We start from the raw sequence: 19,466 nt of genomic DNA on the forward strand, positions 1-19,466 counted from the left end.
AGGCAGAGGCAAAGAGAGGCATGCTAAATAGAGCATTTTTGTTTCTCCCAGTATTAACTTTGTTTCATTAAGGCTTTTTGAAGATGGTTTACTGCCTGTCCCCATTTGACTAAAGAAGCATGACACAAAGGGCAGGCCAACTTTTTCAAGGGGGCACATAACCCGGAGCCAAAGAACTAACCTTTCTCAAGCAAACCAGTTGGCATCAGTCGATAAAATGAATGAGGTATTCTTTGGCCTGGGCGCTGAGGACACCAGGGTGAGTGCGGAGGCTGTTTCCCTCCTCCCGTCCCAATTTTCCTATTAGTTGTCTCTTACATGGAACTTGTCTCATGACTAATGCCGTCCTGGGGATGTCCACGAGGGTGCTCCCTCCCTGCCCTCTCCTGAGCCTTCAGAGCCATAGGAGGGGCCCTGGCATTGCCTCATCCAACCTTCCCTCTGCACACGAGGGCTCAGAGCCGAGATGACTGCCCAAGGTCATGGGGGATGTCTGTAGCAGGGTCAAGCCTGGAGTCCAGGTTTCCTGACTCCCAGCACACTGTTCCTTCTAGCCCCCTGCAGCTGGTGTCCACTGCGTACAGGTCAAGTTTTCTTGTCTTTGTTTCTAAGCTATAATCCTTAAAGGTGATGAGACTTAGGTGCCTTTACTCATCTCTATTCTTTTATTCAACTTTGGGACTCAGTCAGGGTCACAGATGGAAAAGAAAGTTGGCATCATTCTTTGTTATCTTGTTCAAAAATGTTAGTGTGCTTGTATGGTTAGGTTTACTTGCCTGGAAAACAAAGAAGGCCATTGAGAACTGTCACCTATGCTACCAAATAGACTAAAACATAACAGAATTGCTGTAAGACTGACCTATGCTGTTTAAATGTCACACCCACCCACTAGTTTCCTAGAGTATGCCATGAGTAACAATGTTAACATTTATTGACCCCGTTATGTGCCATCACTATGCTAAGCACATTTCCTAACTTATCTCTGATAGGCTCAGAGATGGATATCACTATTGTTTTAAACTGTTTTCTACACAAGGGAGAAAATATAGACTCTGAGAGGTTCAGAAACTTGCCTACGGTCACACAGGTAATAACAAGGGAGACAGGAATTCAAAACCAGGCAGATGGTCTGATTCCAAGGCCTCATTCTTCACTTCTGTGTCATTAGTGAACAGACTGACACCATTTGAGGGCTTTGACGTCCACCTACAGATTGAACATTTAAGTTTCCGTTACGTTACACAATTATTTGAACCGCACGGGGCAGTGGCCCTGAGAGCAGAACTCAAACTTGTGAGCTTCAGCTCAGTTCTGATTTTTCACCTGATCGATAATAGTCTCCAGTTGATGCCACTCTACAAGTTGTGATTGTCCCAAGGTCACCTAACACCTGTAATTTTGATCAACTCCCATACAAAGAGTCAGATAAGTGAGTAGCAGGTGGTTGGTCCACTTGTCTTGGTCCACTGCCCCAAGAACTGCCCACCCAAGAACTGTCACATATGCTGAAAGGTAGGGGCTGGCTGAAGAAGATTATCACAAGATTTTAATGATGATCGCTAAGGAATGAAAAAAAGAATCTTTAACTGTTACGATTCTAAAATGCAAAGGATCACCAATGTATATTCTTCTTGGAGTGGTAAATATAAAATAAAGATATATTTTAAATTATCACCAAAATAATAGTGAAATACATTTGTGCATGGTGCTTACAGTACCTTTCTGTCCCATGTATTCAAAGTTAATAAGCTTTAAAGTTACACCAGGACTTTACAAACACAGTCTGTGTGCAATGCCTATGGAACCCTGCTTTTCATCTGCAGGTCAAACCGTGTCTGTGTTGTAAAGAAAATAACCTCCTGTAGCTAAATATCTCTAAGATTTAATTTGAATCCCTCTATAGCTCAGAAAATCTTCAAGCTCCTAGACTCTGCTTAAAAAGGGAGCATAGTTATTTTATGTATTGGCTACTCTGTAGTTCACTGTAGGTTCTTTATTTAAATGCTGTTGACTTAAGTTATTAGTCAAAGAGTTTTGGAAAGAAATTCAGAGACCAGGAATTAATGGATAAGGATATCTCAGAGTTTATTTTAAATCTGTTTTCCCTTCTGAATAGTAGTAGCTGTTTTAGTACTAGGAGAGTATATGACCTCAGGTAATACTAGGGTTTTTATTTCATACAAATTGTCAGTCCGCTATTAATGACCAAAGCTGCTTTGCTCTACATGAATAGAGTACTAACATTTCTAGCTACTGGTGTTTTTGATAGCAACTTATTGGCAAAATGTACTAAATATTAAAGAAGCACAACCAAATCAGTTGACGATTATTCCTCTGTCCTTAAACAAGCACAACTGTGATAATTCTCTTGGTTTTTTCCCCCTTGAACTTGATGCTAATGAATCCATCTTACCAACGTCACTTGAGTCAGCACTAATGCATCTCAGGGGGAATGTCCTTTCCTTTCATCATCTGCGGTACCGGCATCTGGAGCATCAACAGGACCAGGCCGGGGATGTGTTGGTCTTATCACCTGCCAAAGTTAAAGCTCAGTGCAGTTTGTGTTCCTCACTCCATTGGATTGTAAAATGAGTCTAAGGAAAGAATTTGCTCCTAAACACAATTAATCCTGCTCTAGTCTTTTACTCTACGCATCACCTTCTTCTGGAAAAAAAAACCATTGGGGAATTTGCCCACGCTCCCGGCTCAGTTCAGGTTTTCATGTGTACAAGGGAGGGCAGGGCTGAGTGGACCGCAAGGGCTGACTTTTGAGTAGAGCGTGGCGGCGTCCTGCCCGTTTTGATCCCGAGAGGATGTCACTGTGAGCTGTGGCGGTGTCCAAAGTGCCTGAACCTCTTAAGATAGTCACCATCTAACAATGTTTTAAGATGAAAGACTCAGCAGTAAGAATACTTGTTACAAAGTCTCTAACGCTTGGCTGGCTTGTATTTGCTTTCTTAACATTTCCTTCTTTTTCTCTCCCCTTTTTTCTTTTCCAGCTAATTTCCATTGATGAATTGGATAATGCTGAGGTCCTAATTTTGTTGTTTTTTTGTTTTTAATGTCCCATGGTGGTGTTTCCATGCCACTCCTCCAGTTAGCCCTGTGATCTGTCCTCTAGTCTCTGTGGCGTCGAGTGTCTGACTTTGTGTCGTGTGCCTTCCGGGAGTGAGTGGAGTCTCTTGTGTCTGTGTTAGCATCTCCCATGAGTTTGTTTGACATTCGTCCTTGCAGATCCCACCTGAATTTAGATAAAGATTTTCTTAACTGCGATAAGATTTCAATCATTCACTGTCTAGAATCTCAACTGAATTTGTGGTTGACGCTGGCCATTAACATATCTCTGAAACTCAATTTTGGTTTTAGTATAAAGAGCCCCTCTATCTGTAGGTAAAGCATCTAATGCAAAAAGGTACAACGGCATTGGTATAGTTTGAAAGTAGTAAGAAAAAAACAAAACAAAACACTACTCTCTTGGTTTGCATGTTGACAAGCATTGAGGGTTCATATAAAATTTTTCAAAGTGCAGTGTGAATTCCAAAGTGCTAGTTGAGACTTGCCACCTATAGGCTCACTGGTGAGATGAGGAATGTCCTGTGTCCTGGCTTCTCTTCTAGGAGAACTACCTGTAGATCCAGAAATTGAATGTCATTCAGTGCCTACTGTACTTATGTATCAAATTAGTTTCACTTCCTGAGAATTACCCTGGAGACTGACAAGTTGTTTTGTTTGGGATTTGGGGACCTCTTAAATATCTTTTGTTTGAATGTTTTTTTTTTTAACATTCCTTGCCATAGTTTTTTGGCTACAATACATGCTAGGTAAATGGTACCAGAAAAAATTAATTGGGATTAATGTATATATAAACGAGAGGATTTAATGGGTCGATGCATTGGAATAAAATTTTATTTAACTTTTAAAAATCACTTTTCTGGTCTACCTATCTGTTCTTCTTTTGGTAGACCAATGAATACCTTATTTTTGCTGAGATAGAGATACCAAATAGAACATGTTGTCTACTCTAATACCATAATTTCAAGAATACTAAGAAATGGTTCAGATATACCTAAGTAGGGTCTGAATTACAGACTTGAAACTGAAAGCCGAGTGGTTATGAATTTGGTCCACTTGCCTCAGGAATGGAGCTCAGAGAGGTTAGGTGACTAGTCTTAGCTCACACAGCTACAGAGTGGCTAAACAAGGACTAGCCCATGGCTGGCTTTGCTTCTGGCCTGATGTGCTTACTGTTCTACCACAGGAAATTCCGTAAGTACAGCATTTTCCTTGTATTAGGCACGAACAGGTGAAGAGGCCATGCCTTCTGGGATGACTAGAAGGTGAGAAAAACAAAAGGGAGTACAGCAACTTAGTTAATTGTTCTCCCTACAGTGATTTTTGCCATTTCCTGTGTAGGTTTCCCTCTTCTGGGTTATATGTATGCTGGAAAAATATCCTATGCAGATTGCACGTTGGCACCTCTGGTGCTCTTGTTTGTACCTAGAGTTGTGAATGCCTCACTGATTTAAGTTCTTTCTCTGAAATACTGAGGTTGATTTTCTATCTGCTTAGGTACAAATTAAGTCAGGGAAGGAAAACCTTCCCTAATCGGAGTCTGCGGTGTTATTAATATACTGTTTTGCACCATAGTAATCAGTTGATGTGTTTGCTCGCTCAAGATAGAACTTGGGTCTCCTGGCTCGGGGTTTATTGCTCACTTATGGAAAGATTCCACAGTTGGAGCAGGTGTGTTTATAATTATACTCTGGGAAATAGAATACTGTCTGTTTATAAAAGAAGAATGTTCTGGCAGGCACTTGGATTCTTTGAAAATTCCCTGAAGAAGCAACTGTGGATCCCCTTTGCGTTGTTACTCATGGCAACTGTCAGAACCCAGGGATACTAACACTCTGTCCGCAGTCCTTCAGGCTGGTGGATCTGGCCCTCTCGGAGGAGATGCCTGATTGGCCTTTGTCATCGATGCTGTTCCAGAAACCACCACAGCTCCTATGGTTTCTCTCCCCCGCCAAGCCTTTGCTCGGCGTGTGCTCCTGGAAACCTGTAGCCCACAGCTGGAGCTCTGCCGACGCTTAGTGAGCGTTGCTGCCGGCCCAGGAACAGGGCAGGGCCACACATCCAACGTTCTGGATTCTGAACACGAGAGGACAGCCCCTGAGGTTGTGTGAGGCCTGTCTGGCAGCCCCCGGTCCCCGGATTGAGGAAGGGCCACCGCCCTTTGATGATGAAGGCCAGTTGGGCTCTCAAGAGAGATGCGCAGTGGATGGCTTGAATAAAAGCCCACAGAGTCCCCATCAGTGCACTGAGAAAACAGGGTGAAATGAGGACAAAACTGTAGATTCCCTGCAAGACAAGGGCATGGGTTGGGGCCTTCCCAGCTGGCCTCTAGAACAAAATTTTGTTTAAAACCAGGAAGAGGAAGGATTTTTGTTTTTTGGCAAATAAATGGAGTCTCCATCCTTACCCCTGGTTTTCCCTTTTCCATTAGGGCTGGGGTCAGGGGACAAATGGGGTGAAGGAGAGATAGAAACTCCTTGCCTCCGCGTTCCTTCCACTCAGAGCTTGCTGCATTGTTACCTGTGTGGCCACCACCTAAATCAAGATGTGGAATGTTTCCATCACCCCATAAAGTTCCCTTGTCTACCTAATCTTGGCTTAAAACAGATATAAGCTGAAGCTAAAGACATTCGTTTATGTGACTAATATTTGAGTGCCTTTTATGTTCCAGGCACTGTGTTGCAGGATTTGGGTACAGCGGTGCCCCAAATGGGCACAGTGTCTGCCATTCTGAAGCTTACAGTTTTGTGGGGCAGATGGACAAGAACACAAATTAATGTAAAAATGACAACTGTCAACCCTGAGAAATGTTAGAAAGGAGAAGTGCATGGAATCATGGGAACATGGAATCCGGGTACTTCTACCTAAGCAGGGAGGTCAGGTGACAGCTTAGGAGGTCAGGTAATGACAGGTTAGGAGCCCCAGCAGGGGAGTCATGTGAGTCACTTCTCTAAAACCATGAAGCACCATGCTAATCGGAGGGATGATTCTGGTGAGGTGCTCAAACCCGGGGCAGAGGCGGTGAGCGGAGCAGGAGTGCACCTGGTTTTCACGTGCGACTTTGGGAGGGAATGGTGCGTTCAGAAGTGTGTGCTGTAGCTCAATGCACGTGCCCATTTCTGTGTATTTGAGATGCGATTCCCATTGTTGAATCACTCTCCCTTGGAACCATGGAACCTCCAGAGCCACTGGTGTCAGCTAGCGACTTGGCTGTCCTGCATTGCCATAAAAAAGCTAAGTAACGTTCCCAGTTATTTGGGGTGGCTGCAGCCTGCTCATATTAATACCGTATTTTCTTCCACCTAGAGTTGCAAAAGATGCTACTAACAGGGAACTTTCTAAAATTCAGGGGTGGCGGGGGGGAGAGGAGAAACACACAAAATGATTAAATTTCACCTTCAGGGGGCGTTCTCATGACGCCCAACCCAGGGTGGAGGTGTCCTACTTTTTCTACATCGCTGTGAACTGCTGGGTTGGGCACCTGCCAACATTCAGGCGGCAGTTACATAAGAGCTTTTTTTCCTGGAATTTAGGCTCACTGCTGATGTGTGACCTTCAGCAGTAATTGCCAATAAATGCAGTGGGGCTGTTTACTGTTAGACACTGGCAACCACAGAGCAAGCTCACCTCGGAGCATACAGAAGCTATTGCTGAGTCCACGGAAGGTTTTTTTTTTTTCTTTTAATGCTGAGATTATTCCATAATGATCGAAGTTGTATAATTTAGTCATGTCAGAATGCATTTTTAAAAAATGGACTTCACTATTGAGTTCTGATGAACTTGTTCTATAAAATACAAGGAAAACTGCATTGTTGGAATTAAGTAACATTTACTTAGTTTTGTTTCTAAAAAACGAATGCAGTTAGTAAAGAGAATTGCCTTAGCTGTTATGAAGATTTAAAGTTGTTCTACTGAAATGCTAGATAATTTCTATTTTAGCTTAATTTTCCTTAAAGCTTAAAGCTTTCTCTTCTCTCGATGTGGGTTTTCAAAGGCTGAGGAAGGACATGGCCCAGCGCACATATTTGCAAAGCCCATTCACTGCTGGTCTGTCTCCCTGCTCTGAGGTTATGAGTGAATGAAAAGGAACTCTGAAGACTGTTCGGGAGGCTGGAGTGTAAATTCCCTTCGACATGCTGATAACTGGGCCTAGAATGCAGTTACATTTCTTGAACTGCTTTCAGTTTCTGCCCAGGGTGGTCCACAGAAAACGATATTCTCTTTCAAAGGAAAATTCTAGAAGCCCAAGGGCAGCAGGGGGATTCCTGCTGAGGGCTGTAGAAAACAAAGGGTGTTCGCAGACTGTGCTCCGTGCTGGCCTATGACAGGCACGCGTGGAACGGATGGATGGAAAGATGGATGGGTGTGGGAGGGTGCTGTAGTGCGAACACCAGAAATAGTAACCCTAGGAAGTCTGTGGGCTCCTTTTTATTTAAGAATGACAAAGTACAATTTCCTTCATTTATAGTAGAAACTCCTCCCGTGATGAAGTGTCAGGCACATTTGCGTGTATTGGAAGTGACTAGATCAGTGTCTTCTCTGTGCATATCGAGTTACTACTCCAGGGCCTTTGTTCCGATGCCCTGATCAGTGGCCACATCCAGGAAGGACCCTTAGGATTCGGTGACTTGAGATGCAGTTTGAATTTCCATTTAAAAGCTAGTCATTGGGAGTCTTTTTTTCTCTTAAGTTAGATTTTACTGACCTTGTCTAGAAACATGGGGAAGACCGAAGATCAAGGAATAAATATGCAGAGGTGATGCGGAGAGTGGTTGGTTTCTGAGCTCAGAACTAGGCCACGTCAGATCATCGTTGATCCACTGTGGGTGTGGGAGTCGCACCTTGGTTGGAGGTGTCAGCACCAAAATACAGTGACTGGTCCTGGGGCTAAGAAGGGGGGATACAAAATGTGGGAAATTCAGACACGTCCATGCTCTGAAAACATTCTCCCTTAAAATGTGTTCGTTGAGGACTTCAGTTTTCATGCTAAAAAAAATTAACTTTGATAATAAAACTGTGACTCCATTTATTTATTAAACATGATCTTTTGCTTTGGGTATTATACATGATAGTTGTGTAGCTTTTATCTAGTTTGAACATACATAGTTTATTAAAATGCTTAAGTTTATTGAAATTGCAGCTTATTGCTGTAAAATAAACCTATCCTCAAGGAAACATAGCTAAAATCCTTACAGGAGGAAGTGTGAAGTATAGGCTGCTGGTTATTTTACCAAATTATATGCCAGGTATGGTCTGGCCTTTTCTGTGACTGAAAATGTTTTGTGTCCTAGCAAGTCATATTATTTAGGAAACTTGCTTGTTAGACATTATGAAATGAAGTTTACTGAAAATATACCAAGCATTACTTAATATTTTAGCTGGAAGGAATCCTAAAGAATATCTGCTCCAGCCTCTTTGAACAGGTCAGAAGCCTGTTCAGAGAGGTTCAGTGACTGGCTCAGGGTCACACAGAGAGCCAGAGCCAAGCTCTTGGTGAGCCGTGGTCACATGACGCCTGTCCAGTGCTCTTGGGTTTTCCAATCTATTCCATAAATGAATTGCACTAAAAATTGTCCTTTTGGTTAGATACTGATTCCTGAAGCTGTAAAGCATCCTCTCTTTATCAAACAACTTCATGAAATTTTTAAGGAGAAAAAAGATAATTTAAATTCATTTTTTAAGAATTAATTAGGCTGGGTGAGGTGGCTCACGCCCGTAATCCTAGCACTCTGGGAGGCCGAGGGGGGAGGATCGTGTGAGGTCAAGGGTTTGGGACCGGCCTGAGCAAGAGCGAGACCCCGTCTCTATTAAAAATAGAAAAAATTAGCCAGGCGTGGTGGTGTGCGCCTGTAGTCCCAGCTACTCGGGAGGCTGAGGTAGGAGGATCGCTTAAGCCCAGGAGTTTGAGGTTTCTGTGGGCTAGGCTGATGCCACTGCACTCTAGCCGGGGTGACAGAGTGAGACTCTGTCTCAAAAATAAAACAAAAATAATTAGACTAATGGTAAAATAAGCATGACAATTTAGGAAGGAAACAGAGTGTCAGTATAATCCTAAAACATAATCCCTGCTCTCTGACTAAGAAATAGATATATGCTACCCATGGCCATTCTGAAAGAATTCAAGACGCTTCTCTGGACAAAGAGAGCACAGGCAAGAGAATTCAAGCAGAGAAATCACACACTAGTTCCAGTTCCATCTTCTTTATTTTCTTAGCTTTTGTTTTGATTGGCAAAGGAGTAAGAGGGTAGGTAGCTCTGTGGGTTCCTGTGGTAAATCCATGCCTGTAACCCTTTCGTCCTAATCATATAGGATCAGTGTAAAGGATGTGTTAGTGGGAGTGCGGCTGATGCAAATATTAGAAAATAAAGCTGCTTTCTATCTAATCTTTGAATGCTCTGGCTGCTCTAAGATGCACGGGCAAGCCAGGTATGGTGGCTCACGGCCTGTAGTCCCAGCTACTCAGGCAGGAGGATCGCTTGAGCCCAGGAGTTGGAGACCACCCTGGGCAGCAGAACGAGACCCTCATCTCATTAAAAAAAAAAAAATGTATGGGAAGTTGGCTTTAATTCTGCTTTTTCTTATGTGTTCATTTTGCACTAAGGGCAGGTAGCAAAAATGTTCACACAATTTTAATTGTAGCCTAAGCATACAGAATGTAAGGGTAGAGTTAAAAATCCAATGTTGGATTGTGATATTATGTGTATCATTTAAAAAATACACACACCTGAGCTCTGTTTTTACTTTCCTTGCCACACACGAGTCCTTTCTGCCACTGCGTGCCACCACCCGTAACGGGAGGGTCAATACTGCAGAGGGAATCTTCTCTCTGAGGCTGGTGGAGTTGGACTCACGCCTGAAAAGTCTTCCGTCTGGCATTGAGTGAGCGACCCTCCGTGCATGCCTGCTTGTCTTCAGTGAAGTGTTAATAGTTTAAACTCCAGGATCTTTATTTCATTTTACTTATTGGAAATTAGAAAAAAGACAGAAATCATCAGGTAACGTAATATAGCAGCCCTGTAGTAAGAGGGTTTTTTTCCATCTTGGGGGTTAAACTCCCAGATGGGTAGTGTTGAGCTGGATTGAGACACCACCACGTTTCGCAGCTTCGGTCCTTCATGCTTTCAGCAAGGGCTCTGCCCTGCCCTGCCACCCGACAGCCACCTTCTGGCCTCAGGAGGGGTGTGCTGCGTTGCTGGGGCGCTGTCGGAGGCCAGGGTTACACAGTCGCAGTGAGAGCCTTGGCTGCATCCCCTGGCCCCAGACTGTATACCTGGCGTGGGTCAGCCACACCGCTGCTGTGTGACTCTGGTCCTAAGCGGCCCGGGTGGGGTCTGGCGGTTATATCTGACATCAGTTCCCTGCTCCAAGCACGGGTCCTTTTGGAAGACAGATCGTGGCGCTGTCTTCACATGGAGCAGTGGACACAGGCACAGCCTTCTCGTAGCCACCACATACACCCTAATGCGTTACTTGCATGCCCTTTGGAGGCGTTCTCTTGTCCTTCATCCGTGGGTTGGAAATTATGGACTGGAGGGAGGTGGTTGCGTGGCATGGCAGGGGCGGGGCTGGGGAACCCAGTCCATGAAGCCCCTGAGGGAAACACGTGGGTGGGATGATCATCGTCAAAGTAATCCTGAACCGAACGCAGGAGACACTGCTCCTCCCAGAGACACTGGACAGGGAGGCTTCCGCCCCTAAGCCCAAGAGCTGGGGGTCTTACTCTGCTGCAAGGCAGGATGTGGAGAAAGGAGAGGCACAGGGAGAGCCCTGTGCTTGTCACAGTGGCCGTGGGCACTTTCACAAGCTCTGGGCCCCTGCTGCTGTCTCCGCCCCCTTCTCCCCTCCCCTGGGATGCAGCCGTCACTTTCCCTCACTCCCAGATGTGCGGTGGTTCTTCTTTTGACATCTCATGTTTTAAGACATAGTTCCTTCTTGGTTAGTGGTAGATCTTTTTGTTTCTTTCCTTATTTTAAATGTGTTTCTCCATCTCAGGCCAATTTTCTCTTCCAGCACAACCACATTCAGTTTAATTTAAAAGTATTTGGTCACCTTGATTGCTGAAGCCCACTTCAGTGGATGACATAGCAAGGTCACCTCCTCTTTGATCTTTCCTCCTGTGTTTTGTCCTTGAGTGTTGGTCTCTGGACTTCTTTGTGGCCCACGAGAGGCAAGTGCCGCGACTAACGTGCTTCGTTTTGCTCCCAACTAGCTGCCGCCAGCTCCGGATTCTGAGAACGCCACCGAGGTGTGTTGCCCACCTATATTTGTGGTGCCAGTGCCGGCAAATATGGGTGCTTCTCAGCTGTCTGGTTGCGTGTCTGAATTGTCGTGACAAAGCGTCTGTCCCGGTGGTGGGTGTAGGAGGGAGGTCAGTGGGCTGCCTGGGAACTGATCGTGGCTCTCAGTGTAGAAGGAAAGTCCTAAGAAGCCGGCGCTAAACCAAGCGTCCTCTGGGCTAGAGGACGGGGCTCTTGGAAGGTTCTCGCATAAAGCTGTCTTAGTCTTGAGTGATCACTGGAGAAATCTGAGGATGTTAAGACCTCACTGTTGTTAAACAAAATTGACTTTGCGTCCTGTGCAGACATGATGCAGTCTTGAAGTTCTGGATATTAATTTATACTTTTAGTGAACACTGTTAATAAATTCGTGGTTTCACAATGCACTTTTTTTTTTTCTGTCCTTCCTGCCACTAAGTAAACTTGCTAAATGAGGGACTAAAATTTATTAAGGTGTGTAAGATCATAGAGAAGCTTTTTGAGGAAACATATTTCCAATTTTCAAAATTCAATTTTGGAAACTTAAAAAATCACAGTAGTTCAAGGTAAAGTGGAAGTGTACTTTATTTGAAAGGAGTCTATTAAAAAGTGAAACGAGAACACGTGATCAAACAGCTAAGTTGTAGTGTGGATGTTATCTAAGGATTAGTCTCAATATTCTAATCAGAGCTCTTCATTGTCAACGGTTTTTATTAGAGTATTTGTCTCCTGGTGGGGTGGGGTGGGGAGAGCCGTGGCCCCATGTCTGTCTGCTCAGAAGCGTGTGTGTTGATGTCCTTATGCATGTGCTGTGTATGATGCATGTATGAGCCTTAAGGACCTGCCCAGCTGAGTCTTGCATTACATCCCCTTTTGGGTTAATGTAACAACATATAACATAGAAGTTCCTTTGCAGGATCTTTGCAATAAAGTTGGCCAAAAAGTCATATATTTGCCCATTTTAAACAGCGCACTCGGGTGGGGGTGGGGGTGGGACAGTCGTTACACAGCGTCTAAAGTAATCAAGCATGAGTATTTGGGGAAAAACAAAAACAGACCTGTTCTCCTTCTGTGTAACTCTTGGCTGTATATGAGCTCTCGATGTATTTTGCTTGTGACTGATGCTGAAGATGGTAGTGTCTCCTTAGTGTGGTACTTAAAATGGAATTTCTGCATGCTTAGCAGGAGGTTGAAGCAAGTCCACCCCTGAGGCAGCTGGAAGACCATAAAAGGGTACGTAGCCTTGAGTCTTGGTTGTTGGGAGCCAATGACCCTAAAACCTGCCTCAGCCACACACTGTGATTGAAAGACAGCTCCTGTTGTTGTCGATATTGTTAAAACGTTAACTGACTCAAGAGCAATCATAGCCATGTGTACGAATGAAACTAACTGGCAGTCCTGCCTCTTATCTACCTGATCAGAGCACTGGACCCAGCCTCCAAATAATGACCAAGTAAGCTTTTCATGTCTGTCCTCTTTTTCGACTTAGATGAAACCTTAAAAAAAAAATTTTTTCTGTAATGACTGATAATCATTATAGATAATTTATAATTACACTACCCAGCCATTAGAGCCACTAACATGCTAATATTTCCTTCTACCCACTTTTTTTTACACATGCGAGCATGTGTGCCAGCAGACATACCTGCACTCACATTGCCATTGCGATTATTCTAAGTATACTACTTTTGTACCTTGCTTTTGTCATTTTATATCTGGGCATTTTTTTAAAAATCTTTGAAAGTTAACGGCTGCCTGAACTCCCCTAGATTAACAACTGGTTCATCATTTTTTTCCTTTGACAAAGACATGAACCAATGTGTGCATCTCTGAATAGATTCCTAGACGAGGAATTCCTAGGCCAAAGGGTAGATACTTCTTTAAGGTGCTGATTGTGCACTGCCAGCCATTTTCCGCTAGGTTGTACACATTCATGAGCGTGCTGACTTTTATGTCTCCCAGTTTTGGAAGATAACTACATGTCCTGAGACATGGTTTTCTCAGAGTTTATCATATGCCATTACTGTGCTAAGACCTTCACCTGTGTTTACTCATTAATTTTTATTAATCACACAGCCTTCATCCCCACTTCACAGATTAGGAAATTGAGACTCAGAGAGGTTAAACACCTTACCCAAGGTCATGGGGTTAGAAAATGACCCATCATTGTAAAGACTGCCTTGGAGTTGTGGCCACTGGTGTCTTGGAGAATTCATGCCTGAGATATATGGGTGGCCTGATGCACCTTTTTTTGCTCACATACCTTGGCCCCCCCTCAATCCCACCACATCCCAAATCCCTTTCGTTCTCTTGCTCTGATGGAGAGAGAAACTTTGTGATTTCTTATACTAGGACCAGAGAATAAAAAGTTCCTAGGAAATTGGGATTTCAGCAGAATTCAGGGTGCAATGCTGTAGCCTAGCATGCTGTATCCCCCACATTTCGTGGACCGAGGACACCTTGAATTCACGTATTTTCCATCCTTGTCTGCCCTTTAACAATTATCCTAGGTATTAGGAGTAAGGACCTTAGGCAGTGGCTCACAGCTGTCCCTCATGTCCTGAGCTTTCAGGGGACTTGGTATTAAATGCTGCCTATGCCCATGAACTTTGGAGTTAGAAACAAGTTTTATGTTTCTTTTTGCCAGGCACTAACTGTGTGATTTGGGGCAAATTATTTAACTTCCCTGTGCCTCAGTTTCTTCTGCTATAAAATGGAATAATAGACTCCATCCCTTAGAACTGTCTACTGAGCTGTCTGAAAAGCACTTATTAGCACAGTGGCTGGACTATGATAAAGAATATTAACTATTTTGTTAGATAGTTATCTTGCAGATTGAAACGCTTAGGTGATTTTGTAGGCAATAGGAGTAGAAGAAAGAAGGTATTTTAAATCCAGTCACTACCTTAGTGCTGACTAAGGGGTGAGAGGCTCACAGCTCACATGAGAGGGTGATCTTGCATGAAGCACATGATTTTTAAGTGGCTGGAACCTGGGAAACAAAAAGGGTCAGTTCTCTCTCCTTTGTGTGTGGCAATATTAACTCTTTAGTGCCTTGCTCAATGCTGGCTCTGTTGCCACACCGTTCATTAGCCGCTAGTTTAATTCACATAAATGAAACTCGTTTCAGTGCAGTGGCTGGGTAGGCTCTTGGTTTCATTGCTCCACATCACTGATCTACCAGTTTTCATTGTTTTAACCTGACAGTTATTACAAATGAAACTCTTTTGACTTTTTCTTTTCTCAGTGTTAGGTAATAATGTGTGTGGAATTTCTTACCGAGACAAACATCTGATATTTGTTTGCATACTGTAGGTGTAAACTGGTGGCAAAAAAAAACTGGTATTATTTTTAAGAAGGGTTGCACAGCCAAATGTTAAAGCTGAAGAAGTGACGTTATTTGGGAAGTCTTTTTTTTTTTTTTTTTCCATCTGCAATCAGATTTCTCAGCCTGGTACATCGTGAACAGCTTAGTGTTGTTGAGTAATTTATATCAAGATGATTAGGAAGGCTTTTCTGTACAGATTTTAATTTTTCCCAAATTAAACCACTGGCTCAGAAAAACAGAATTTTCCTTGAACCCAAGTTTTCACACTAGGGATTTGCATAACTTTTAATAATTCTTATCCATTTTCTCTTTCTCCCCACTTTTACCTAAAATTCTTAATCTTTATTCTTTCAAAAAATGAACGAATCTCATCCGTTCGTTGTTTTAAAAAAATTCCACTTTCTGTTTTTTTTTTTTTTTTCCTTGCAGTTTAATTTTCTTGTGTGTAGAGGTGGTGAGATGAGTATGTGCCAAAACCCTTATAATTAAGAGGGGAAAAAAATAAAAGTTTGTGGGGTGGAATTTTTTTTCCCCCATAATGAGCACATTTCATGATATTCTCTTATGGGGAAAAATGTACCATTTGATGCATCAGTTGCTATGGTAACTGCTAGGGTTTTTCTGTGGAAGGAGAGGCAAAATGGTAATGTGAGATCCCTTTGTAACTTCAGTTTGGCATCCAGGCTGCATAAATGCGGACTTCCAGTTCCTGGAGTCCATGTGCTCCTTTCATTACCTCCTGCCTGCTTGACTGCAAACTGACCAGGGTCTTGCTGTTTACCCTCAAAACCACAAAGAGGGGAGGAAAAAAATACAAAACCAACCACCAGGAACCGAAAATCTAACTGAATCACTCCAGCCCCAAGTAGAATCGTGGAGCACAGGCTCTAGTCAAGACTTTTTAAGGGATGCCTGTTTGTTGACTGATCATGGCCATACTTCTTTGGACTTGGCCATTCAACCCTGTGTTCTTCCAGATTCTTGTTGTGATGGATACATTGGCCGTCTTCCCTGGCTGTAGTTTACAGGTCTCCACCTCTTAAACAGTGTTCGCAGGGTGCCAAAGGGGGTGCAGTTAGAGAGTTAGGATGTTAACTGCCAACCATTCCTGTTGTTGGAACCAAAAGTCTGTATCTTATTTAGAGAAAATCTAATCAATGCATCATGATATTAAAAAATGGAAATCATATTTAATCTATCAATGTTCAACATGGTGGGAATCTTTGCTTTCCCTCATTTCTTTCTTTGTGGGTTTTCTTGAACGTTCCTTTAAAATTTGTGTTTCTCTTAGGAAGTCAGCCTTTTAAATCACCCCATTCCCAGTGACTGCCTTGGAGAGCGTTGATGGGTTTGTACTGGTGCCCGAGACTGGAACACCAGTAAAGCTGTATCTTTATAATGAAGTGGGGTTTTCTAAGCCGTTAAAGAATCCTGTGCTGAATTTTTTTAACCCACCTTTGAGCTGTTTATTTAAAAAGTACTTGAAACATCGCAAGTAACTTCCCCATTTGAAGCACTCTTGGAATTTTGAATTTACAATCAGTCCAGGTGGGGAATGAGTTTCACGAGCTCATAGAAGTTACCCTCCTTTGCCGAACTACGATGAGAGATGTATTTGTGGGTCACATGGAGAGAGGAAAGTTGGGATTTTCTGTTTCCTGCACATTCATTTAAAAATCAGTCCCTCCTCCTCCTCCTCCTCCTTCCCTACCTCTCCCATGTTACCCCATCCCAATCTGTCCCTGGAGGCTTTGACTAGCAGCAGGGATTAAGAGAGAAACCTGGCAGCCTAGCCCTGGGACTTTACATGATTTTGAGGGTTGACAAGAGCCCAGAGTGTTCTGCCTTTCCCCCTTCCTTCCGTGGTCTCCCACCGCCCCCCCAGGTACCCTCCCTCTCCCTGTCTATCCTTCCTGTCTTGTTTTGCAAACACCTCACTTGAGATCTCCAGACCTATTCTCAGAGCTTATTAACAAGTCACTTTAAATTCTACTGACTCATGTTACAGTTGCAGGCCTCTTCAGAAGAACTTTCGAGTCTCTGTTTTAGAGACCTGCCAGATTTTAACACCTCCCCTCTCTGCTAGACTTTTCACTTACCTCTCTTGGAGACGCACCAGAGGAACTCCATGCCTTACTACTTTGTCCCGGGGAAAGAGTCCAGGGGGATTCAGCCAGCCTTTGACTTTTAGAAACCTACAGATGGGGAGAGGGTCTGAGTGTTCCTTGGGAGTGTGGCTGCAGGTGTGACAAGGCTGGGACTGTGTGCTGTGTGCTGGCTTGCCGCTGTCCCCTAGTATTACTGAACAAATCAAAGTGCTGTGGGGTTTTTTTTTGGTTAGAGTTATGAGCAAGAGCTGTTACATCCCCTGTCCAGGATTCTTTTGATATTTATATTTTTAAAACTTTTTCTGAAAAAGTTGAAATATACACAAACAAGTCAGAAGAGTTTTGACGATGCCCATTTGTAACTCAGCTTCAACAACTATCAACTCTATCCCTCCCCACTTCCCCTTATCCCCTGTTATTTTAAAGCAAATCCCAGACAAAATGGCATTTCATCCATGATGATTATTTTTGGTGGAACATATCTGATATCTGCCACTAATTTATTTTCCATACCATTATTTTTTTCTTTACCATTTGGCCCATTGACTATTTTTGTAAGAAAGGCTTACTTTGGGTTTATTACATCATTATACTCTATTGCTCTGATAGCTTAATATTTTTTAGGACCTTGGGAATAAACCCTGTGCTTAAAATAACATTTTTATATTGGAGAGTAGAAGCTGACCTGTAAAATTTTCAATTTGTCCAAATTTTATCAACTTACCCCAAAGGGATTTTTATTGTTAGTTGCCCTTCAAAATTACTCTTCTGTCTTACTACTTCATGAGAGGGTGGTTATCACTACATGAGAGTCAGTATTCTAGACTTCTGCCTTAAAAAAATGATCTGGTTTTCTGAGAAAGTATTGAAGTTAACTTCAGAGTTTCCAAATGCTTTTATTAATAATTTATCTTTTCACTGAGTGAAACTAGGCCAGTTATAACTGAGTACCCCTGTGTTTTTTTGAATATTAGTCTCAGTTATGCGTTAAATTCAGAACCTGATTTCATTATCCTGTTTGAATTAAGGGTGAGGCACTCAGGCAAATTTTGGTCAACCGTTACTATGGAAACGTCAGACCTTCAGGAAGAAGAGAGAGCCTTACCAGCTTTGGCAATGGCCCGCTATCGCCAGGAGGACCCAGCAAGCCTGGGGGAGGAGGTAGGCTGTGTGGTGCACTGATGAACTTCACGCGTGAATCAAGTGTGTCACGTGACAGCTGCATGTTTCCGCCTAACAGGTTGAAACTCTGAACAGATGAATTTGTGTTGCAAGTGTGTTTTTTAGCAATTTGTTTTGTCTTTTGATCTACCATTAAATTGATGCCTAAACATATTTCCCTGCAAAATAGCATTTCCCTGCACTTAGATACTGGCTACGCCCTTTGCTTCTCTTTCCCACGCAGTGACCCTCTTGGTGATATTCGAATGACTCAAGGTACTCGATTTTATTGCAGATTTTCCTGTGGTCATTAGGACTCATGTCATCCCATAAAATGATGAGGGTATTGGCAGCAAGGATAGTGAAAGCTACCATTTATTCTGCACTTACTGAGTGCCAGGGGCTTTCCTGAGCTTATTGCATTCTTTATCTCATTTTCTCCTCCAAGTTACTCATTCAGTGGCAGGTACTGGCTTTATCCCAGTTTAACAGAGGAAATGGAAGCTTGTTACTGGCTGGTCTGTAATTTGAATCTGATCTCTCTCATTCTAATGCCCATGCTGTGTGCATCTGCATACTCTTATGGGAGTTTACCAAAAAACGTCTCTGTACAGAAGTGCTTAAAAACAGATCGTTCAAAGTGCTTCAAATCATTTTAAGCACAACGACAGGTAAAAGTTGCAAAAAAATGGAACTCGACGGCAGGTATCACCTAGTTTGGCTACTTAGGGAGCTCAGCGCTCAAAGCGCAAATGTGATTCCATCTTGTGGTGATGACTGTGGGGCAGCTTCTGATCCTCAGCGGGTTCCATGCTCAGTGTTTGCTAAATGTGTCCTAGCAGATTCTAGGGAGGGAGCTTGGATTTCTCACCAGATGAAAACTTAACATGTATCTTGCCCAGTTCCTGGAGCTGTGCAGGCTTCAGGGTAGACGCAGTTCTCAGGGCATCTCAGAGATGGAAACCGAGCATTTCAAACCCCCAAATTCATGCGGAAGTTCCTCAGACAACCTCTCAAAACTGTTTCTCTTTACTTTCTGTAGTGGGGTCATTTAGCAAACATGGGAGGCCCTTGGGAGGCACCATGAGGGGATTTGGAAATATAAGGCAGACGCTGCTCTAAGAAGCTGGAGCAGGGAAGATGCGCAGGCCGGTTTCCACCTTGCACCGTGGCTGTAGGGCCATAATGAAGGACAGGCAGCACAGAGAAGGAGGCATTTGAATTGAGCTCTACAGAGAAGGACCGATAGATGATTTTCCACTTTCTGAAACTGATTAGCCCATTACATGTGCACTAATGTTTCAGTTATTGCCAGTAGTAATGCAAGGCAAGTTCTAAAATACGTACTTTTCAGACATAATCAGAACCCATTCTACTAAGTGGCTCAGGTACTCTCTTCTTAAGGACATTCCTCTCGTCTCAAGCACAGTGAGGATGGGAACTCGGTTTTGTTTACTCCCCTACCCCAGCTCTTGGCTCCATGCCAAGTGCTGAGTAAATATTGAATGAATGAACCAACAGATAAATTATGTGAAAGAAAG

The 19,466-nt window shown here is 43.2% G+C and overlaps 1 protein-coding gene across 3 annotated transcripts in view; it reads left to right on the forward strand.

The window, feature by feature from the left end:
* The window catches only part of ITPR1 (inositol 1,4,5-trisphosphate receptor, type 1), a 304,534-nt gene that overhangs the window by 179,442 nt on the left and 105,626 nt on the right, over positions 1-19,466 (forward strand). For 2 of the 3 annotated variants that reach the window (XM_012647244.1, XM_012647261.1), the window contains one exon: positions 17,793-17,925. In XM_012647244.1, coding sequence (XP_012502698.1) covers positions 17,793-17,925 — 133 coding nt within the window. Of the gene's footprint in view, positions 1-2,999; positions 3,033-11,282; positions 11,319-12,513; positions 12,562-17,792; positions 17,926-19,466 lie in introns of all 3 variants that reach the window. The other variant, XM_012647253.1, reaches the window with a different exon arrangement.

This window comes from Propithecus coquereli, unplaced genomic scaffold, assembly GCF_000956105.1.
Source record: "Propithecus coquereli isolate 6110/MARCELLA unplaced genomic scaffold, Pcoq_1.0 Scaffold107, whole genome shotgun sequence".
Classification (NCBI taxonomy): domain Eukaryota; kingdom Metazoa; phylum Chordata; class Mammalia; order Primates; family Indriidae; genus Propithecus; species Propithecus coquereli.